Here is a 23,965-nt window from a genome sequence, read left to right on the forward strand (position 1 = left end):
CCCCTGCTGTGCCCATTATGGGGAGTTCCTACCACCCCTGTGCTGAGTTCCCAGGTCTGTACACCTGCTGTGCCCATTATGAGGAGTTCCCACCATCCCTGTGCTGAGTTCCTGGGTCTGTACCCCTGCTGTGCCCATTATGAGGAGTTTCTACCACCCCTGTGCTGAGTTCCCAGGTCTGTACACCTGCTGTGCCCATTATGAGGAGTTCCCACCATCCCTGTGCTGAGTCTCCGGGTCTGTACCCCCGCTGTGCCCTTTATGAGGAGTTCCCACCATCCCTGTGCTGAGTTCCCAGGTCTGTACACCTGCTGTGCCCATTAAGAGGGGTTCCCACCATCCCTGTGCTGAGTTCCCGGGTCTGTACACCTGCTGTGCCCATTAGGAGGAGTTCCCACCATCCCTGCTGGGTTTTGTATTTATTTTATACTATGAAGAACCTAATGCATAAAACATCAGGAGGCAGATTCACTGTAGGTGTATCCAAGACATGGGGGGACCCCACCCGTGCGGCCCCCTCTGTATGCCTGGACAGGAGGGCGGCCGGGGCGGCAGCATGTCGAGGAACCAATCCTTCCAGGTAGCTGCTGAATGCCCGCTTCTCTTCCTCTCCCTCCCGCAGACATTCAGCGGCTGCAGGAGGGAAATGGAGGGCATCAGTTCCTCTAAATGCCACTTTTGCTGCCTCCCTATCCCTGTCCTGCTGCCCCATGCCACTGTAAAAAATAAATAAAAATAAAAAAAAGTAAAATAAAATGGTGGTAAATAAATAAAAGAAAAAACAAAAACTACTGACACCAGTGGTGGAAATACCAGGGTCGCAAAAGTTGAACTTGTGACTGGGCTCTGTCATTCCGCCACCTTGGGGGGGCCCCCAAGACAGCAGGAAGGTGGCCCACTGCGGAAACCCATAATAAAGGGTCCCGTGATGGGAGTAAACGGTCCTGAAATCGGTGGGAAGGGCCTTGGCCAGTTTTACATATTTTAGAATGGGGTGCCTCGAGATACCAGTTTCAGTATCTATGCAACCCTAGTGTATAGATAAAAAAAAAAAAAAAAGATCCCATGATGGGAGTTAATGGTCCTGGAATCAGTGGGAAGGGCCCTGGTTGGGGGCCAGGGGGCCCTTCATGATTTTTTTTCACCAGGGCCATGAAGGTTCTAGTTATGCTTCTGATCCGAAACATATAATAAATCAGGGCCTGACTCCGCCCACCAGGCTTCAACTATAACCCAAATGCCACTTTTGTGTGGACTGGCCCTTTAAGCCACATGAACACAAAGTGCTGTAATGTTCTTTTTGAAGAAAAATTTTATTTTCATTGAAAAAAAAAAAAAATAAATTGTGTGTCTATCTAAATAAATAAATAAATAATAATAAAAAAAAATAAAAAAAATATATATTACAATTTATTTTGGAGAGAGATATCTATATTTCCCTGAATAGTCCTGTGACCTATCTGTATGTGCAGTGTACCTGCCTGGCCGTGTCCCGGAGATGGTTGGCTCTCGGCAGTTCCGGAGGAGGTCTCAACCTCATCCAGAGAGATGGTTGGAAGCACAGACTCATCCTCACACACAAGGTAAACCAATCAGAATATACTGAGCCTTGTTTAGTCATTGTGAAGATTTATTATTATAAAGTTGATACTTTTTTTTTATTCTGTCCACATAATATAAAGCAGATACAGATTGTGTATCCATTTATTATTATTATTATTATTATTATTATTATTATTGTTATACAATATTTATATAGTGCCAACAGTTTGTTTATCTCCTTTTTGCTTTGGCCCCAGGAAGGAGCGATTTCCAGGGTCGCCTGCTGCCCCCACGATGACGACTTTGTAGCTGTAGCAACCAGGTAGGAATTCTGCCACAAGTTTGGATCTGATCGTTTTGAGTCAGATAAATGAAACTCATTCGGTAATCCCAAACACGCCCTCCGCCATATCCCAGAAAGACGTATATTAGACTGCGCACATTATCCCTTTTAAATGGGCTGTTACGCCCTAGGCGGGGGGGGGGGGAGGGGCGGCCCATGGGAGGGTCTGCATGCACTGCGGTTGGCTGTCACCTGATCAGAAACCAGTCCTGCCGGCTTTCGATCAGTACTAGAGTCCAAGAGCTGTATTTGACAGCTTAGTCTCTGTGCTGGATTTTGCGGCTCTCAGCGGTTTATTAAAACATAAACAGCTTCAATCCAGAGCTGCCCCATGCAGTACTGCTTTTCAGCCACAAGATGTCCTCAGTGTTTCCTCTGAGTCCAGGCTGTCAGGAAGCCACTCCCAGCCTGTGGTCAGGAAAGGAGACGCTGCACAGTGATGAGCTTCACACCACAATGCACTCCAGATCTGTTCAGGATGCATTTCTGCATGCATATTTTTAGTGTTTTTGATGTGTTACAGATTAGTTTTTTTTTCCCACTGTACTGGGGTCCGGTCAGTGGCAACCCATCCATTAGGGGCACCCGGGCACCGCCCCCTCTATCTACACCACCACCTATATGAATAATGTATAGATTCATGCATAGCATGAGTCTATCCACAGCTGCCACGGCCACCCTATTCAGGCGTCTGGCCCCTTTCAGGATAGGGTGTTGTTGTTTGTTTTTATTTTTTTTAGCACCTGATTAGAGCTGTAGGCTCTTATAGCCTTCAAAAAAGGGTGGGCTCTGAGCGCACAGCATTGCACCATGAGCCCACCCAGTGATCCCACTGATCCTCTATCCGGCCAATCAGCAGCTGGCCTAAGACCCGTTTTCTGATTGGCCAAAAAGAGAAGACTCCCGATTTGGCCGCTGAGGAGGAGGGAGGAAACTGAAGCCGCCAGTGCCTGTGGAGAGCAGGAGAAGGGAAAGCAGTCGCCGCTGGTGAGGCTCTGCATGGATGGGGTAAGTACACCAGACCCGCCCTGTGGTACAGTGGTACTGTTTGCCACCAGTGGGTCCAGTGCATTTCCTATGTGCTGTTGACCGATGCATTTTGCTGCGTTCCAATACAGTTCTGTGTAGGAAAAATGCAGCATGCCCCCCCCCCTTTTTTTTTTCTGGACCAGAAACCCACTGAAATTGCAAGCACAGGTGTGAACTATGCCATTGCTGTGTTGATTATTACAGGGATGCATTCATTTGTATCTCTTTAAATGTATCTTTTAAATGTAGGTTTTGGAGGTTTGTGTTGCCATGTCCGAGTAATAGTAAATATGGGCCTGTCTGTGGTGCCTGTAGTATCCAATCACAGTCAAAGAAAGCAAGGCCTGTTTGATACAGGAACTCCTACTCTTTAGTTGTTATATATGGCTCCATGTGTTCTGATCATTGTCGGGTTTGGGTGGAGTTAATCTCCTCCTATTTGTTTTCTGTAGTCAGGGAATTGTGGTGGTCTGGGAACTCAACCAGGAACGTCGCGGGAAGCCCGAGCGCATCTACGTCTCTTCCGAACACCGGGGAAGGAAGGTGACCGCCCTCTGCTGGGACACGTCGGTACTGCGGGTCTTTGTTGGGGATCACATGGGCAAAGTGTCGGCGATCAAACTGAACTCCTCCAAGCAAGGAAAGGTAGGCATGCGTTAAAAATAGTTAATTATCCTCGTATTGACCACCTAACACCTATGGCTGTTTCCAATCTTCATAGAAGATTATGTAATAATGTAAAACTAAAATTTTACCCCTTTCCTTTGTTTACTGATTACCAAACCACAAAGGTCGTCACTTGCTGACTGGTAAAAGAAGTGGAAGGAGGTGGGTTAGGATTTACACCAAAGGCCTAAGATTTTATACTGAGAAAGATTAGTTAATGCTGAAAAAAAGTGAGGAACTGAGTAGGTAGCCGGGGCGTTAAAGTGATTGTAAACGATCGCCTTGTAATGCTGCATGCACACGATCGAATTGTCCAGCAAACAATCCGGCAAAAAATCCGCCGGACTTTCTAATGAACGGACTTGGCCACACACGGACACTCCGAAAGTCCGGCGATTTCTAACGCAATGACGTACAGCACGTACGACGGGACTAGAAAAAGGAAGTTCAATAGCCAGTAGCCAATAGCTTCCTTCTCGTACTTGCTTCTGACCATGCGTCATTCTTAGTCCGCCGGACTAGCATACTCACGAACGTATTGTCCGCTGAAAGCCAAGTCCGGTGGACAAATTTTGATGCAAAACTACTTTATAAGTCCGCCGGACTTTACGATGAAAAAGTCCGCTGGAGCCCACACACAATCAAATTGTCCGGCGTAATGCGGTCCGGCGGACTAAGTCTGCCGGACAATTCGGTCGTGTGTACGCGGCATAAAATAACCCATTCTGTTTAAAGAATAGAATTAAATGAGACCTTGTGTAATATGCTTATGTCTTTTTAATGGTGCAACGATAACTAAGATACGTAAATGTTGCCATTCGAAATTGAAATGTTGGTACTTTTGTTTATTATGTTCAATAACACTTTTTCTGATTTAAAAAAAAAAAAAAAATAGAAATTTAAAAACCTTTGTGCATAGCAGGGATGCACCGACACCATTTAAAAAAAAAACAAGTACGATGACCAATATGACAAAAATTTTTTACACTTCAGCTGTCGGCAATGGTACAAAGGATTAAAAAGTTATTTAAAAATGTAAATACTTTTTTTTTTATTTTTTTTATTTTAAATGTGAAAAGTGTAAATATATTTTAAGACCCCTTTCACGCAGGCTTTTTTTTTTAGGTGCTTTTGGGCTAAAAATAGCACTTGAAAAACAGCTCCCCCTACACCGCTCCTAATGCGCCCCTGCCCATTGAAATGAATGGGCAGCGCCGCTGAACCACCGGCAAAGGCGCTTCGCAGTGGCACTTCGCGGGTCGTTTTAACTCTTTAGCGGGGGTTAAAAACCTCCGCAAAAACAACGGTAAAGTGCCGCTAAACATAGCGGTGCTTCACTGCCGACGCCTCGGTGTGAAAGGGGCCTTAAGGTATAAAAAAAAATTAAAAATTAGCACACAAATGCAAACAACATTTATTTTTTTTATTTATTTTTTATTAATTTAATTAATAGTTTAGTTAAAATAGAAGTGAAAAAAAATGGCAGAAAAATAATAATTAGAAGGAGAATAAGGAGTTAATTAGGGCTGATTAGAGTAAATTGAGGGTTAATCAGATCTTAACCACTTCAATACCGGGCACTTAAACACCTTCCTGCCCAGACCAATTTTGAGCTTTCAGCGCTGTCGCACTTTGAATGACAATTGCACGGTCATGCTACACTGTACCCAAATGACATTTTTATCATTTTTTTCCCACAAATAGAGCTTTCTTTTGGTGGTATTTGATCACCTCTACGGTTTTTATTTTTTGCGCTACAAATAAAAAAATACCGAAAATTTTGAAAAAAAAAATGTTTTTTTTTGTTTCAGTTTCAAAACTTTGTAAATAAGTACGTTTTCTCCTTCACTGATGGGCACTGATGGGGCTACACTGATGGGCACTGATAAGGTGGCACTGATGGGCACCAATGTGGCACCAATGAAGTGGCACTGATAGGCAGCACTGATGGGCGACACGGATGGGCGACACGGACGGACACTGATAGGTGGCACAAATTGGCACTGATAGCTGGCACGGATGGGCGGCACGGATGGGCAGCACGGATGGGCATGGATAGGCGGCACAGGTGGGCATGGATAGGCGGCACAAGTGAGCATAGATAGGCGGCACAGGTGGGCATAGATAGGCGGCACAGGTGGGCATGGATAGGCGGCACAGGTGGGCACTCAGGCGGCACAGGTGGGCACTCAGGCGGCACAGGTGGGCACTCATAGGCGGCACAGGTGGGCACTCATAGGCGGCATCGGTGTTATAGAAATGGATGCCAATCAGTGCCAAACAATAATGCATGCCAATCAGTGATGCCCATTGTGGCCACTGATTGGCATCCATTATGGGCACTGATTGGCACCCATTGTGCTGACTGGCACCCTGGTGGTCTAGGGAGGATTATGGATTTTTATTACCTTTTCCCTGGTGGTCTAGTGGTGTCCCTGGTGGTCCAGTGTGGGCTTCCTCGGGGGGGCTGTGCTGATAATCGATCAGCACAGACCCCCCCTGTCAGAGGAGCAGCCGATCGGCTCTCCTCTACTCGCGTCTGACAGACGCGAGTGAGGGAAAGCCGATCACCGGCTCTTCCCATTTACACTGTGATCAGCCGTGATTGGACACGGCTGATCACATGGTAAAGAGTCTCCGTTGGAGACTCTTTACCGAGATCGTAGTTGCCGGGTGTCAGACTGACACCCCGCAACAACGATCGCCGCGATGCGCGCCCCCGGGGGCGCGCAGCGGCTCATAATCCTAATCACGTCATATGACGTCCGGTTAGGATTATGAAACCACTTTGCCGCCGTCAATTTGTAATAGGGCGGGCGGCAAGTGGTTAAACGGAGAAACAAAAACAATACAAAAACAATTGGCAGTTTTAAACTTTCATCATCTGCAGATCAACATTCATCCCTTTTTATCTGTAGACCAGACTTTTTCAACCAGGGTGCTGTGGCCTTTTGGGTTCTTCAGGGGTACCTTGGCAAAATTGCCTAAAAATTGCCAGCAAGGCAGCCTGTTTGTTACCCAAAGCCACAGGTATTATTGTACCTTTTGGGCACCATGCAGACCAGCCACTGGCATCATAACAATGACATCATATGATAAAGATGGACGCAGGACTGGCCCAAGACATTGTGCTGCCTGGGTCCAAGAATGAAATGCTGAACCCCCCCCCCCCCTCCACAAACACCCCCAAAAAAAACGCCCATCAAAAGGTCCCCACATCCGTTATTTTAGATTGATGTGATATATATATATATATTTTTTTTTTCATATATAATATTTTTATATCAATTTAAAACTAAAATGTAATTTTAAACACTGCGCTCTGAATGCAGTGATCAGGAGTGTGTTGCACTTAGAATGCAGGTTCTTCTGTGATTTCCCGGCAAATTGTTCATTGGCCCGGGACCTGATGATCAGCTTGTGCTGTAGCGAATCGTAGCACAGCCGGGGCGGTGGGCGCATGCCTCCAATGTTGGGTGGCCCAGGTGTATAGATGCTGCCGTGATATGTTCCGCCCCTTTCACACTGGGGCGGTGGGTGCGTTGGCGGTAAAGCGCCGCAATTTTTATTGCCGCTTTACCATCAATTTCGCTGCACTATTCGGCTGCTAGCAGGGCACTTTTAACCCCCCCCCCCCCCAGAGTCCGAGAAAGGGTTAAAACCTGCAGCGGCGCTTTGCCGGCGGTATAGCCGCGCTGCCCCATTGATTTCAGTGAGCAGAAGTGGTGTACACACCGCTCCTACACCACTCCAAAGATGCTGCTAGCAGGGCTTTTTTTTTTTTTTTTTTTGCATCCTGCCAGCACACCGCTCCAGTGTGAAAGCCCTCGGGGCTCACACTGGAGACACAGGAGCGGCTCTTTCAGGGCCCTTTGCAGGTGCTATTTTTAGCGCTGTTGCGCCTGCAAATCGCCCCAGTGTGAAAGGGGTCTTAAACTTAGTTTAGTTTTATATATTTTAGAATGGGGTGCCTCGAGATACCAGTTTCAGTATCTGTGCAACCCTAGTGTATAGATTTAAAAGAAAAAAAAAAAGGGGTCCTATGATGGTCCTGGGATCAGTGGGGGAAGGGCCCTGGTCGGGGGTTGGTGGCCCTTCATGATTTCTTGCAACGGGGCCCTGAAGGTTTTAGTCACGCTTCTGATCCGAGACATATAATAAATTAGGGCCTGACTCCGCCCACCAGGCTTCAACTATAACCCAAATGCCACTTTTGTGTGGGCTCGCCCTTTAATAAGCCCCTTGAACACAAAGTGCTGTAATGTTCCTTTGAAGAAAAATATTAATTTCATTGTAACAAAAAAAAAATAATATATATATTAATAGTAATAAAAAAAATATTATTATATTTTTTATTTTTTATTTTGTTTGCTGCAAAGGAGCTGGGGGGGATGAGAAGAGACAGCAGCACACTTGCCCAGTAAAAGGCTGTGCGGGAGAATGGCCTTGTCAGGACAAGTTCAATCATTGGAGGAGAGTAGGCTGAGTTTGCAGCACAGCTAGAGAACTGACTACGCTGTTTCCTCCTGCTTAGTGTGGTCAGTTTTTAATAGAAAAGCAGAGGGACTAGCAGGAACACCAAGGATTTCACACAAAAGAAGCAATACAAAGGGTACAGGAGACTTTCTCATACAAGTACATGGCACAGCAGGCACTTATCTGTAATTTGAAGTGTTGGGGAAACAAGCACATTTAAGGTTTAAAGTTTATTCTCTGCACTGTTGCTCTTCCGAGGCAACTTCTCTCCTCCACTCTGGTCACCAGTAATGTGCTGACTGTTCTTGCTGTAGACATAGTTTTATGTCAGGATTAATGACACTATTGTCTCAACTGACTGTACCGGGTGTCACAGAGTGGGGGCGCTGATGGGGCCTAATTAAGATGTAGTTTATGGGGCTCTTAGCAATCCACCTTAGGCTGGGTTCACACTGCTGCGGTGACGAGATCGGATGTGATTCGCACCGCACTGCAGTGCAAATCACATCCGATCTGTCTGTGCGATGCGAGTTCAGCCATACAGATAGTATGGCTGAATTCGCATCGCACCCGCCGCAAACTCGCACAGGACCCTTTTTTTGGTCCGCAGCAAAATCGGATCGCATGGGTGTTCACACCATGCGATCCGATTCCTGTCCGAGTTTGCAGATCGCACTGCGATATGCGAACTGATCTGGGGGTGTCATTAACTTTTCACTGACACTCCCAGCAGTTCGCATAGGACAGTGTGAACTGCTGCCGGGAGGCATACGATGCGGGAACCCGCAGCGGATTCACAGCGTTCCCGCATCGCAGCAGTGTGAACCCAGCCTAAATGTAATGCTTTCTTTACCCTGACAGGCTGCCGCGGCTTTTGTGATGTTCCCGGTTCAGATCATTACCAGTGTGGACTCCCGCATAGTACAGCTGGATTATTTAGACGGTCGGCTTCTGATCTCCTCCCTGACACGCTCCTATCTGTGTGACACAGAGAGGTAGGTACCGCTTTCTTGAGCTGATAAGGATCTATTCACATTGAGTGCGTCTCCAAAGTCACAGTGCGATTATTATTATTCTTTCTTTCTTTCCTTTCTTTCCTTTATTTTCTTTCTTTTCTTTCTTTTTTTTTTTTTTTTATTTCTTTTCATTTTTTCTTTCTTTTTCTTTATTTTTTTTGTGTGGCCTTGTTCCAACTTTTACATTCTATTGATTAAAGTTTTCTCTTCTTTCTTTCTTTCTTTTTTTCTTTCTTTTCTTTCTTTTCCTTTTTTTTCCTTTCTTTTCTTTTCTTTTTTTTTATGCGGCTTTGTTCCAACTTTTACATTCTATGGATTAAAGTTTTCTTTTCTTTCTTTCTTTCTTTTCTTGTTCTTCTTTTTTTTTTTTTTTTGTGCGGCTTTGTTCCAATTTTTACATTCTATGGATTAAAGTTGCACCAAGGTAGTGCAGGAACCTTTTCAAAGTCACTGTGACTTTAGGTTGCACCAACTTGAACAGGTGGTATTGAAAAGAATGGGAGCAAAAATTGTCATTGCGACTTTGATGTCCAAAGTCGCATTAAAAAATCGCACACGTTTGGGTGGAGCGTAAAGTGCACTTATCATGCCAACCCACCACTGTTCATTTTTCATGAGGAAAGATACATTCTGCACAACACTAAAAATTTGACACATAAAGTTTACCTTCGTTATAAAAATGCACAATTGGAGTTTGAAAATGAGCCGCTACTTGCCACCCCTTTTTTTTAATTTATTTTTTTATTTTTTTAAATACGTGTTTACTAAACTCATTGCATTTAGCTCCCTTTTTTTTTTTTTTTTTTTTATTGTATTTATTTATTTTTATTTTTTTTAAATACGTGTTTACTAAACTCATTGCATTTAGCTTTTTTTTTCTGTTAGTTTTCTGACTATTTCTTGTATCATCATTTTCTTTTCACAAAATATACACAAAAATCCTTATTAGCGGACACAAACGCAACATAACTTACACAATTCCTGCTCAATATAAAAGATAAAACGGTGTTGAGTTAATAAATAAATAAAGCCCTGTATGTGAATGAGGAATTGGGGCTCATTCACACTGGCACTGTGGCCTAAACAGTGTGAACCAGATGTTTTATTTTTATTTCAAAAAATGTTGTGGCTGGAGCTGTGTGCAGTTGGACGAACTGTATGAACACAGCCGCAGGTTCTAATTGGACAGGCGTGTGGATGCACGTGTAATGCCCCAAACACAGACAGTGTGCATTCGGGGCCACTCCCTCGCACACCTGCCAGATTAGGACCCGCAGCTCTGTTCATACAGCCGCTGCGTCCCCATAGAGCAGGGGGTCTGCAACCTCGGCCCTCCAGCTGTGGTGAAACGACTACAAGTCCCATGAGACATTGCAAGACCCTGACGATCACAGGCATGACTCCTAGAGGCAGGGGCATGATGGGATTTGTAGTTTCACCGCAGCTGGAGTGCCAAGGTTGCCTACCCCTGCCATAGATTAACCGCCAGCTGCACAAACAAACCACTCATTGACACACTGTGCGCAAGAGAACCCGTGTGAATGAGCTCTTCTTTTTTTATTTGGGGTTGACGCAGGAGTTGACGCATTGGATAGTGTCAGTAGGACAGTGAACAGTGTCAGTAATTTTTTATTTTTTTATATTATTTTTTCACAATGTCATTTTTTATTTTTTTCACAATGCTTTTGGGGGGCAGCAGTGGATGGTGTCAGTAGGGAAGTGGACAGTGTCAGTAGTTTTGTTTTTAATTTTAACTTTGTTTTACTATTTCATTTTTTTACAAGTTTTAATTGTCTTTATTTTAATTTTTTTTTTCTTTTCACAATGCTTTTTTTTGTTGGGTGAGGGTGGCGGGTGGTATCAGTAGAGCAGTGGACGGTGTCGATTTTAGTTTTTTTTTTAGTTTTTACAATTTTTTTATTATTATTTATAAAGTCATTTTTTTATTATTTATTGCAATATTTTTTAAAGCGCTCTGTTAGGGACTTTGAAATATTAGGGGTCTAGACAGACCCCTGAAGTCTCACTTTTGAGACACAGAAAGGGACTGAGTTGACATTAATCAGTCCATTTCTTTGTAGCCTCAGCTGCACTGCAGATGAATGAGCAGGAGACCAGTGGCTCCTGTTCATTCACAAAATGAAGCATAGCGAACACGGTTTACAATGCATCAGTTCTAAATGAACAGAGTCAGTGACTGGTACTGATTACTGATTGTTTCATTCAGGCAAGGAAAGGGTTGTTTTTTTTTTTTTCTTCCCCCACCGCCTCACCAATCACCCCCAGCTGCCAGATTTTCCCCGCTCTAAGTGCGTTTTGTCACAGTTCACCTGCGGCAGGGTGGCATACTTTTCTGTGTGACCTTGCAGAGAGCTGCATTTTTTCTTATGCAGAAAGATGCAGCTCTCTGCTATAGTGTGAACAGGCCCTAAGGAAGGGAAGACGCAGGAAATGCTTCGTCCTGCCTGCAGCAAACTGATGACATCATCTCAGCCTAGGTGAAGTCACTGACTGGAGCTCCAAGGACGGCTTTTTGATGGTAAATGGTGGTGAGTCCAAAAATTATACTGTGGTTGTGTTTGTCAATTTTTGTATTTTGTGACAAGAAAGATATTTATTTATGCAAATGTGTAAAAAATGCTGTAAAGTCCATTTTCATAGATTACATTTTAAAAATCTGAACAACTCCGGTATCCTAAACTGTCATAATATTTAAATTCAGACGGGAGTTTTCATCCCTGTAGCATTATAGAAGAGCCATTCCAGGCTTGGCCCAAACACTCTCTCGCTCTCCTCGCCTTGGTGTGGAATGTGGGAGTCTAGCACATTGGTGTAGGATGCTTTGAATGACCAAGAACTTTGTCCTTATGGTCTCCATCAAGGGAGAAGTTCTGGAAAATCGGTAACAAGGAAAGAGATGGGGAGTATGGTGCGTGTTTCTTCCTTGGAGGGCGGAACCCTGGAGGTCAGCAGCCGCTAATTTACTGCGCTCGCCCCGGATCCAGGATGTGGGAGGTGAACATCGAAGGAGAAGTACAGAGTACGCACCAGTTCAAGCAGCTCTTGTCTTGTCCGCCTCTGCCCATTGTAAGCACACGGTACGTAACAGGCGGGCTCTACTGCTCCCTGCACATCTCGGCTGATCTTATTTTATGTTGCTATTCATGAAATTGTTGGCCCACCTAAAAGTAATACTTCAGTGTAGAAGGTGAAGAGTTAAACCTTCTGACAGTCTCTTCTATCCCTCTGTCTACTCCATACGTGAGCTCCATGTGCAGAGTTGCAGAGTTGTCCATTAAGAGGGTCTCCAACCATACCGGTTCTGAGTTCCAGCCACGGCACACCTGCTGTGCCCATTATAAGGGGTTCCCAGCATCCCTCCACTCAGTTCCCAGACTTGCATACCTGATGTAACCATTATGAAGGGTTCCAAGCTTGGAATACCTGCTGTGCCCATTATAAGGGGTTCCCACCATCCCTGCACTGGGTTCCCAGCTTGGCATACCTGCTATGCCCATTATAAGGGGTTCCCACCATCCCCGCACTGGGTTCCCAGCTTGGCATACCTGCTGTGCCCATTATAAGGGGTTCCCACCATCCCTGCACTGGGTTCCCAGCTTGGCATACCTGCTGTGCCCATTATAAGGGGTTCCCACCATCCCTGCACTGGGTTCCCTCCTTGGCATACCTGCTGTGCCCATTTATAAGGGGTTCCCACCATCCCTGCACTGGGTTCCCAGCTTGGCATACCTGCTGTGCCCATGATAAGGGGTTCCCACCATCCCCACACTGGGTTCCCTGCTTGGCATACCTGCTGTTCCCATTATAAGGGGTTCCCAGCTTGGCGTACCTGCTGTGCCCATTATAAGGGGTTCCCACCATCCCTGCACTGGGTTCCCAGCTTGGCATACCCACTGTGCCCATTATAAAGGGTTCCCACCATCCCTGCACTGGGTTCTCAGCTTGGCATACCTTTTTTGCCCATTATAAGGGGTTCTCACCATCCCTGCACTGAGTTCCCAGCTTGGCATACCTTTTTTGCCCATTATAAGGGGTTCCCACCATCCCTGCTCTGAGTTTCCAGGCCTTGTCTCCTTCAGTGCCCATTAACAAGGATTCCCATCACCTCCGTGCTGAGTTCCCGAGTCTGTACACCTGCACTACCTATTACGTGGGGATCTCACCATCGCTGCACTGATATTCCCAGGTCTTTACCCCTTCTGTGTCCATTATAAGGGGTTCTCACCATCCCTGCACTAAGTTCCTTGGTCTGCACACCTTCTATGCCCATTATGAGAGAATTGCACCACCTGGATTTATTATTTATTTCATATTATAAGAGAAAGTAATATGCATTGCTGGGACCCACAAAGGTGGATGGGAACACCCAAAATTTTGAGGTAGACAGGAATAGAGTTGGGAATTTATGGCAGGAAGATCTTGCTGGTGGAATATCCAAGACGTAGTAGTATTATTATTATTATTATTATTATTATTATTTTTATTTTATTTTTTATTATTATACCGAATTTATATAGCGCTAACAGTTTACACAGCACTTTACACTATAAACCGGGGACAGTACAGTTAAAATACCGTTCAATATAGAAGTAACAGGAGGGCTTTGCTCATAGGTGAGAGAAAATGAAAAAACTCTGGACAGCCGCACTCCGAGAAGGATCTTGTGCCTTTTATTGTAAAATGAAGATCACATAACACGATCCACAGCAAACGTGATACAGAACAAAATGCTGACGCGCTTCACACTGAAATCGGTGCTTACTCATAGCTTATAGAGCTTACAATCTAAAGGGAGGGGGAAGTGGTACAAAAGGTAATGGAGGCAGGGGACGATCTGATGGAGGGGACTCGAGAACAGTTCTGAGGTGGAGGTTGGGTAGGTTTCCCTAAATAAATGGGTTTTCAAGGATTGCCTAAAGGTGGACAGGATAGAGTATAGGAATGCCGTTATCCACAATGGCAAATCGGAAAAAAACGTTTTTGTTTTCTAACTTCAGCTGAAAATAAAAAAAATATGTAATTTAATCAAAACAGGAAATGATTCAAACCTCCATCAGCACCCTATTAATTGACACCTCATCCCTTTTAGAAATATCAAACAAGGTTTTTTTTAAGGTAAACCAAACCTAAGAAAATGGGACATTAACGGTGCAAAAAATCAGAGTTATATTCATAATAAAAGGTTTTTCCATACAAGATTTATTTAATACAAAATTCATAAAAACAGAGCAGTAATCTGTATAATCATACTGAGGTTATATACAGCTTTGTGGTCCAATAAGAGGTAAAGTTGAGGTAGTTGCGATTGATTTATCCCGACATGTTTCGCTTAATGCTTCATCAGAGGATAAGCCAACTACCAACATAACAAATTCAAAAAGAAAAAACATAAATTAATTTCACAAAGTACATTTCTTTTTTCATCATTAGTACATATGATCAGCATATATAGTGTTTAAAAGACACGAGTAAGGCTCAAAAAGATGGAAATATGCTCACCCCCACTTTACCGACCCATTCGTAACCCAGGAGGGATTATATAGCTACCAGATGGATAAAGGAGTGCAGGGCAACAAGTACAGCAGCCAGGCAATATAGCTGGAGAGGGCATAGACGGCGGCTAGTCGGGACAAAAAGATTATACAGTATGTCAGCATATTATTTATAAACAAGAACTATTTTATTATTTTATTTTATACTATAATCAAAATATAGGAATATCCTATAACCATATTAATGTGTTTTATCTGGTATAGCAATCATTTTTAGGTTAAGCATTTAGCTTTAAATAAATATATTTTTTATTTATTTAGTGGAGCCCAGTTATTATTAATTTAAAATCATCCACTTACATTCACTGACGATAGAGTAGAAATTCCTTAGTTTTTAATCCAAGGTTTTGTATTACAGCCACCAAGGTATGTAAAAAGTTCCCCTTCAGGTTAGGATAAGCCCAGAAGGATAGCTCACCCAGACGGGCTTTGCAGCCTGTTTACAGGGTGTCTGAGAAAGAGAAGTATATTTAGCGTTGGTTGAAATATGAAAAGAGAAAGGGAAATCATTTTCAGCGATCCAATATTAAAATTACTAACCAGCTAATAGGTATGGACTTCCTCCTAGCACGGCTCCCCCACAATTGAGCCGGGTGTCTGATGTCCCAGTATATATGCCGCCGTCCATCGAGCCGGCGTCTGACGTCACCGGCTCGATGCGGACATAAACAGCGGCAGTGCGCATGCGCGAGAGAACCTTAAGGGGAATCTGGAGACTACGTTTCCCACAATGCATCGGTGTAGATACCGGCATTCAGGGAAACGTTAAAGAGGGGATAGCCAGAGCACAGCTAAGGCAATGCTCCAGCCAGCACACTCGTATTGCCCCAAGGTGTACGATTCCCTGTCTCGCACGCAGGGACCACCGCTAACCAATGGGCAGCCTGCCAGATCAGATAAAATCCAACCCAGCAAAGATGCCCTTGGGCGTCCATATGCTCCTCTCCAATGCCAAAGTGCCAAAGGCAGCTGATTAGGAGCCATGCATCAAAATAACATGCGATACTCAGATTGTATGAGTCGCATGATAAGATAAACGTGGGGAACGAAAAAGGTTTAAATAAACGGGGGGGAGAGAAAAGAAGGTATCCCCCAATATGTCAGTCGGTGCGGTCGCGATAATGGACCAAATTAATCGCGACATCCGTATACATATTAACCACTTCCCACCCGGCCAATGCATATATACGGCCGGGTGGGAGCCGTCTACTCCTGATAGGACGTTCAGGAACGTCCTCCAGGAGTAGCGGGATCGCGCGCGCGCGCCCGCGCAGCGGCGCGATCCCGATGTGCTCGTGTCACCCGGACACGGCACATCTCAGATCGTCAGGAGGGCTCTGTGATTGGCCCTCCTGATCACATGACGGCCGTGTCCAATCACGGCCGTCATGTGATGTAAACAAACAGCCGGTTGCTAGGCAATCGGCTCTCCTCTCCTCACACGGAAGTCACCGCTGAGGAGAGGAGAGCAGAACGCTGCAGCCGGCTGATGATCAGTGAGTATGGGCTGCTTTTTACAGCTTTTTACTCACTGATCATCAGTGTAGTGTAAACACACAACACACCACACAGTACAAACACAGTCCCCACATATGTCCCCAAAACACACATGTCCCCAAAACATACATGTCCCCAAATAATAAAAACACATGTCCCTAATAATAAAAACATGTCCCCCACATATGTCCCACTAAAATCACATGTCCCAATGATTATCTGCACACACATGTACATGATCATTTGCGTACATATGTCCGTGATCACACAAACCAATTATTATACACTTAACGGAATTTTTTTTACCAAAAACATGTAGCAGAATACATTTTGGCTTAAATTTATGACAAAATTTGATTTTATTGGATTTCTTTTCAAATAGAAAAAAGAAAATATTGTTTTCTTTCCAAATTTCCGCTATTTTTGCGCTTATATCGCAAAAAAAAAAAAAACGGAGTCGTGAATAAATACCACCAAAATAAAGCTCTATTTGTGCGAACAAAATGATAACAATTTCATTTGGGTACAGTGTAGCATGACCGCGCAATTGTCACTGAAAGCGCTAGAGCGCTGAAAGCTGAAAATTGGGCTGGGAAGGAAGGGGGTGAAAGTGCCCTGTATTGTAGTGGTTAAGAGCCCATCTCGTGTCCTGAAAACAAAGTTCACAATAAATCCATATATTAATAAAATAAAGTATCACAGCAAAATATAAATATATCCAATGTATCAAAATAATTGATGATTATATAATCAATAATTAATAAGAAACAAGACAGAACAAAACAAAACAAAACATGAACATGTTTTGTTTTGTTTTGTTCTGTCTTGTTTCTTATTAATTATTGATTATATAATCATCAATTATTTTGATACATTGGATATATTTATATTTTGCTGTGATACTTTATTTTATTAATATATGGATTTATTGTGAACTTTGTTTTCAGGACACGAGATGGGCTCTTAATATGTATACGGATCTCGCGATTAATTTGGTCCATTATCGCGACCGCACCGACTGACATATTGGGGGATACCTTCTTTTCTCTCCCCCCCGTTTATTTAAACCTTTTTCCTTCCCCACGTTTATCTTATCATGCGACTCATACAATCTGAGTATCGCATGTTATTTTGATGCATGGCTCCTAATCAGCTGCCTTTGGCACTTTGGCATTGGAGAGGAGCATATGGACGCCCAAGGGCATCTTTGCTGGGTTGGATTTTATCTGATCTGGCAGGCTGCCCGTTGGTTAGCGGTGGTCCCTGCGTGCGAGACAGGGAATCGTACACCTTGGGGCAATACGAGTGTGCTGGCTGGAGCATTGCCTTAGCTGTGCTCTGGCTATCCCCTCTTTAACGTTTCCCTGAATGCCGGTATCTACACCGATGCATTGTGGGAAACGTAGTCTCCAGATTCCCCTTAAGGTTCTCTCGCGCATGCGCACTGCCGCTGTTTATGTCCGCATCGAGCCGGTGACGTCAGACGCCGGCTCGATGGACGGCGGCATATATACTGGGACATCAGACACCCGGCTCAATTGTGGGGGAGCCGTGCTAGGAGGAAGTCCATACCTATTAGCTGGTTAGTAATTTTAATATTGGATCGCTGAAAATGATTTCCCTTTCTCTTTTCATATTTCAACCAACGCTAAATATACTTCTCTTTCTCAGACACCCTGTAAACAGGCTGCAAAGCCCGTCTGGGTGAGCTATCCTTCTGGGCTTATCCTAACCTGAAGGGGAACTTTTTACATACCTTGGTGGCTGTAATACAAAACCTTGGATTAAAAACTAAGGAATTTCTACTCTATCGTCAGTGAATGTAAGTGGATGATTTTAAATTAATAATAACTGGGCTCCACTAAATAAATAAAAAATATATTTATTTAAAGCTAAATGCTTAACCTAAAAATGATTGCTATACCAGATAAAACACATTAATATGGTTATAGGATATTCCTATATTTTGATTATAGTATAAAATAAAATAATAAAATAGTTCTTGTTTATAAATAATATGCTGACATACTGTATAATCTTTTTGTCCCGACTAGCCGCCGTCTATGCCCTCTCCAGCTATATTGCCTGGCTGCTGTACTTGTTGCCCTGCACTCCTTTATCCATCTGGTAGCTATATAATCCCTCCTGGGTTACGAATGGGTCGGTAAAGTGGGGGTGAGCATATTTCCATCTTTTTGAGCCTTACTCGTGTCTTTTAACCACTTCAGCTCCGGACCAATAAACACCTTAAGGACCAGAGGTCTTTTTGCAATTTCGCACTGCGCTGCTTTAACTGGTAATTGCGCGGTCATGCAATATTGCACCCAAACGAAATTTGCGTCCTTTTCTTCCCATAAATAGAGCTTTCTTTTGATGGTATTGGATTGCCTCTGCGATTTTTTTTTTTGCGATTATAAATGGAAAAAGAGCGAAAATTTTGAAAAAAAAAGATATTTTCTTCTTTTTGTTATAAGAAAAATCGAATAAACTAAATTTTAGTCATACATTGAGGGCAAAATTTATTCAGCCACATGTCTTTAGTAAAAAAAATGTCAATAAGCGTATATTTTTTGGTTTGCGCAAAAGTTATAGCGTCTACAAACTAGAGTACATTTTCTGGAATTTACACAGCTTTTAATTTATGACTGCCGATCTCATTTCTTGAGGTGCTAAAATGGCAGGGCAGTACAAATCCCCCCCAAATGACCCCATTTTGGAAAGTAGACACCCCAAGGAAATTGCTGATGGGTATGTTGAGCCCATTGAATATTTATTTTTTTTGTCCTAAGGGATTGAATAATGACAAAAAGTTGTCACTAAATGATATATTGCTCACACATGCCATGGTTATATGTGGAATTGCACCCCAAAATATATTCCGCTACTTCTCCCGAGTATGGCGATACCACGTGTGTGGGACTTTTTGGGAGTCTAGTCGCGCACGGCACCCCGAAAACCAATCACCACCTTCAGGATTTCTAAGGGTGCAAATTTTTGATTTAACTCCTCACTACCTATCACAGTTTCGAAGGCCATAAAATGCCAAAATAGCACAAAACCCCCCAAAATGACCCCATTTTGGAAAGTAGACACCCCAAGCTATTTACTGAGAGGCATGTTGAGTCCATGGAATATTTTATATTTTGCCACAAGTTGCGGGAATATTACAAACTTTTTTTTTTTTTGCACCAAGTTGTCACTAAATGATATATTGCTCACACATGCTATGGGCATATGTGAAATGACACCCCAAAATACATTCTGCTGCTTCTCCCGAGTACGGGGATACCACATGTGTGGGACTTTTTGGGAGTCTAGTCGCGCACGGCACCCCGAAATCCAATCACCACCTTCAGGATTTCTAAGGGTGCAAATTTTTGATTTAACTCCTCACTACCTATCACAGTTTCGAAGGCCATAAAATGCCAAAATAGCACAAAACCCCCCCCAAATGACCCCATTTTGGAAAGTAGACACCCCAAGCTATTTACTGAGAGGCATGTTGAGTCCATGGAATATTTTATATTTTGCCAAAAGTTGCGGGAATATTACAAACTTTTTTTTTTTTTTGCACAAAGTTGTCACTAAATGATATATTGCTCACACATGCTATGGGCAGAAGTCAAATTACACCCCAAAATAAATTCTGCTGCTTCTCCCGAGTACGGGGATACCACATGTGGGGGACTTTTTGGGAGCCTAGCCACGTACGGGACCCCGAAAACCAAGCACTGCCTTCCGGATTTGAATATAAAATGCTATAAAAAACAAACTAACCAGAGTCACCCGTAACACTTATACGGTGATCAGTGGTGAAAGGGTTAACTAGGGGCAATCAGGGGGTTCAAATTTTTATTAGGTAGTATATGGGGGTCCCTGGCGCTATATAAAAACCTGACGGGGAACCTAAATAACTAACTGGCTAACCAGCGTCACCAGTGACACTTATACTGTGATCGCTGGTGAAAGGGGGTGAAAGGGTTAACTAGCAGCAATCAGGGGGTTAAAACCATTATTGGGTAGTATATCGGGGTACCTAGCGCTATAAAAACCTGGCGGTGAACCTAAAAAAATAACTAGCTACCTAGCGACACTAGCGACACTGATGCAGCGTTCAGAAAAATTATCGCTTAGTGACACTGGCAAAAGGGGGTGAAAGGGTTAACTAGCGGAAATCAGGGGGTTAAAACCATTATTGGGTAGTATATCGGGGTACCTAGCGCTATAAAAACCTGGCGGTGAACCTAAAAAAATAACTAGCTACCTAGCGACTGTAGCGACACTAATGCAGCGATCAGAAAAACGATCGCTTAGTGACACTGGCAAAAGGGGGTGAAAGGGTTAACTAGCGGCAATCAGGGGGTTAAAACCATTATTGGGTAGTATATCGGGGTACCTAGCGATATAAAAACCTGGCGGTGAACCTAAAAAAATAACTAGCTACCTAGCGACACATGCAGCGATCAGAAAAACGATCGCTTAGTGACACTGGCAAAAGGGGGTGAAAGGGTTAACTAGCGGCAATCAGGGGGTTAAAAACATTATTGGGTAGTATATCGGGGTACCTAGCGATATAAAAACCTGGCGGTGAACCTAAAAAAATAACTAGCTACCTAGCGACACTAGCGACACATGCAGCGATCAGAAAAATGATCGCTTAGTGACACTGGCAAAAGGGGGTGAAAGGGTTAACTCTAGGGGCAATCAGGGGGTTAAATCTTTATTGGGGGGTGATAGGGGGCTACCCTGGACCTAACACTAACTGTCCTGACAGTTTTTACTGTCACAACTGACACTGAATGCATTGATCAGTAAAGAAATGATCAATGCAATCAGTGACACTGTGACTGGGGGGGATCGGGGGGGGATCGGGGGGGGTTTGTGTGCCTGTGTGTACCTACATGTCAGTGTAGTGTTGGTGCACACTTACTTTTACTCTTCTCCTCGTAGTCTGGTCAAAAAGACCGCCCCGAGGAGAATGACATCACTTCCTCCTTCCTGTGTAAACAATACACAGGGGAGGAAGCTTCTCATTGGCCAGGAGCGATCCAGAGGGGGTGGCCGAAAACCAACGGCCATCCCCTCATCACGGAGCGCTCCTGGACCGAATCGGACCGCCGTAAACAGCGGGAGGGGGTCCGATCGGACCCCCCACCCGCTGGAAGGCAATCACGTAGATGTACGTGATTGTGCCTGCCTGTGCCATTGTGCTGACGTACAATGGCAATACGGCGGTCCTCAAGTGGTTAAACACTATATATGCTGATCATATGTACTAATGATGTAAAAAGAAATGTACTTTGTGAAATTAATTTGTTTTTTCTTTTTGAATTTGTTATGTTGGTAGTTGGCTTATCCTCTGATGAAGCATTAAGCGAAACATGTCGGGATAAATCAATCGCAACTACCTCAACTTTACCTCTTATTGGACCACAAAGCTGTATATAACCTCAGTATGATTATACAGATTACTGCTCTGTTTTTATGAATTTTGTATTAAATAAATCTTGTATGGAAAAACCTTTTAATATGAATATAACTCTGATTTTTTGCACCGTTAATGTCCCATTTTCTTAGGTTTGGTTTACCTTAAAAAAACCTTGTTTGATGTAATTTAATCATTTTTTTTTTTTTTTTTTTTGCTTTTTTAATGTGCTGCTCCCTATTGTAGAATTTCTCCCAGTGTGCTAAAAAAAAAAAATTTTTATTTCTAGGTTTGACCCCCAGTATGACCCAACGCTTGGACCTCCTCAGTCTTTGGCTTTTGGGAAACTTCTGTTCTTTGGGTAAGGAACAATACTTTTTTTTTTTTTCTTCCGTATTAACTGGGAAGCCTTGTCTACATAAATCTTCTCATGTCCTCCTCAGTGATCACAGTGTTGTGACATGGACAGACCGAGGGATCTATGTGTTCCTTCCTCAGAACGTCCAGGTTCTGCTCTGGAGTCAGGTTAAAGGTTGGTATCTTGGAGGTGGGCGCGGTGACTATGGTCATCTAAATGGCGGGTGACACAATCTTTTCCTTGCAGGCATCCAGGACATGTGTGTGTATAAGACCGAGCTGCTCTGTCTGCACATCGATGGGAAGATCTCCCACTTCTCTCTGCTGCCGGTGGACCGATGTGTGGAGCGGCTTATTAAGCGAAGCTCATGGGGTCTGGCGGCAAGAGTCTGCCATCTTTTCCAAAATGCTGTAATTTCCAGCAAAGTGAGTTGACCAGCTGTACCAAGAATTCATTTTTCATTGCGGGTTTCTCCAGGGAGGCGCCATATATCTCATTGGGGGGTTCCAGTGGTGGAAAATCCCCTCAACATTCCCACTTTTAAGCCAGCTGTTTCCACTATGGAGAACTACCCACAGCTGGACTTTGCAGAATGACAAAAAAAAAAAATAAGGATCTGGGATAGAGAGAGATGAAACTAATGGATAAACGGATCCTTGTAGGTTCATCAGGAATCTGTTGTAGTTTCAGCATGTGCAGATTTGTCAGATTTTTGGTTTATGAGCCCAGATGGTTTACTGACGACATGAATGAATGAATGTGCATGTAGCGGTATACTGCAAATATATGTTCAGCCAAAATGATGAGATTGACAAATCAGTAAGCATCATTATGGAACCTAACTGCCAGAGAGCGATGCTACTGTCCTGGCCTGAGGGGAGGGAGATATCGCTATTCGTCTAACTAATTTAAGAAGAAAGCAGACAATTTAGTACCCCCCCCCCCCCAAGTCTCTCTATAGCCAACTCAAAGTGAAATGTTGACCTATTTCCTTTCTCTTTCTTCCCCTTCACATTCTCTTCCTCCCTCTCCTTCATTTAGCTTTTTCTCCCACCAATTTTTTTTCCTTCCCAATTTCCTTTATCCCTTCATTTAGATGTCCCTCCCATTCATTCCCTTAACCTTTTCCTCTCCCCTTCCCTTAGATTTTCTTTCCTCTCCCTTATGCTTTCCTCTCCCTGTGCTTTGCTTTCCCTCCTGCCCTATCCCTTCAATTTCCCCCTTCCTGTAGATTTCCCTCTCTCTCTCTCATTTTCTTACTATTGCCCTTTCCCTTAGCTTTTTCTCCCCAACCCCCCGCCCCCCCTCCTCTTTGCTTTCTTTCCCTCCCTATCCCTTCTCTTTCCCTCCCTTCACTTTTCCTTCCCCCCCCCCCCCCCCCTTTAGTGTTTCCTTCAACCCCTTCCTTTAGATATTCCTCCCTCTTGTTTTCTTACTGTTACTCTTTCCTTTTTCCTCTTTCCCTTTCCTGAGCTTTCCCTCCATCCCTTTCCATTTGCTTTCACTTCCCTTTCCTTTGCATTGTCTTCCATCTGCCTTCTTCCCATTAAATGTTCTTCTTTCTCAGTCCTCATTGCTTTTCTTCCTTCTCTCCCCTCTCCTTCTCACTTCCCTTTCCTTCTTTCATCTTTTCTTTCCATCCTTCCCTTTCAATTTCCCCTCCTTCTTTCCTTTCCCTCCTTATCCCTAACCATCCCTTTCCTTCATTCCCCTTCCCTTTCCATTTTCCCTTCTTTCCCTCCTTCTCCGTACCCTTCCCTTCTCCGTACCTTTCCCTTCTCTGTGCCTTTTCCTTTGTCTGTGCCTTTTCCTTTGTCTGTGCCTTTTCCCTTGTCTGTGCCTTTTCCCTTGTCTGTGCCTTTTCCCTTGTCTGTGCCTTTTCCCTTGTCTGTGCCTTTTCCCTTGTCTGTGCCTTTTCCCTTGTCTGTGCCTTTTCCCTTGTCTGTGCCTTTTCCCTTGTCCGTACCTTTCCCTTCTCTTTTTCTTTCTTGATCACCCTATCCTTCCCTTTTTCTTCCCTCTCTCCTTTTCCTTTTCTCT

General features: G+C 43.8%; 1 protein-coding gene across 2 annotated transcripts in view; it reads left to right on the forward strand.

Moving 5' to 3' along the window:
* The window catches only part of HPS5 (HPS5 biogenesis of lysosomal organelles complex 2 subunit 2), an 86,360-nt gene that overhangs the window by 31,385 nt on the left and 31,010 nt on the right, over positions 1-23,965 (forward strand). For both annotated transcript variants that reach the window (XM_077453537.1, XM_077453536.1), the window contains exons 3-10: positions 1,473-1,583; positions 1,800-1,864; positions 3,367-3,559; positions 8,918-9,051; positions 11,955-12,170; positions 21,857-21,928; positions 22,011-22,099; positions 22,172-22,350. In XM_077453537.1, the coding sequence (XP_077309663.1) occupies positions 1,473-1,583; positions 1,800-1,864; positions 3,367-3,559; positions 8,918-9,051; positions 11,955-12,170; positions 21,857-21,928; positions 22,011-22,099; positions 22,172-22,350 (1,059 nt within the window). The remainder of the gene's footprint in view (positions 1-1,472; positions 1,584-1,799; positions 1,865-3,366; positions 3,560-8,917; positions 9,052-11,954; positions 12,171-21,856; positions 21,929-22,010; positions 22,100-22,171; positions 22,351-23,965) is intronic.

The sequence above is a fragment of the Lithobates pipiens genome, unplaced genomic scaffold (genome assembly GCF_037356315.1).
Source record: "Lithobates pipiens isolate NorthernLeopardFrog02 unplaced genomic scaffold, aLitPip1_a1.2 Scaffold_24, whole genome shotgun sequence".
NCBI classification, from domain to species: Eukaryota; Metazoa; Chordata; class Amphibia; order Anura; family Ranidae; genus Lithobates; species Lithobates pipiens.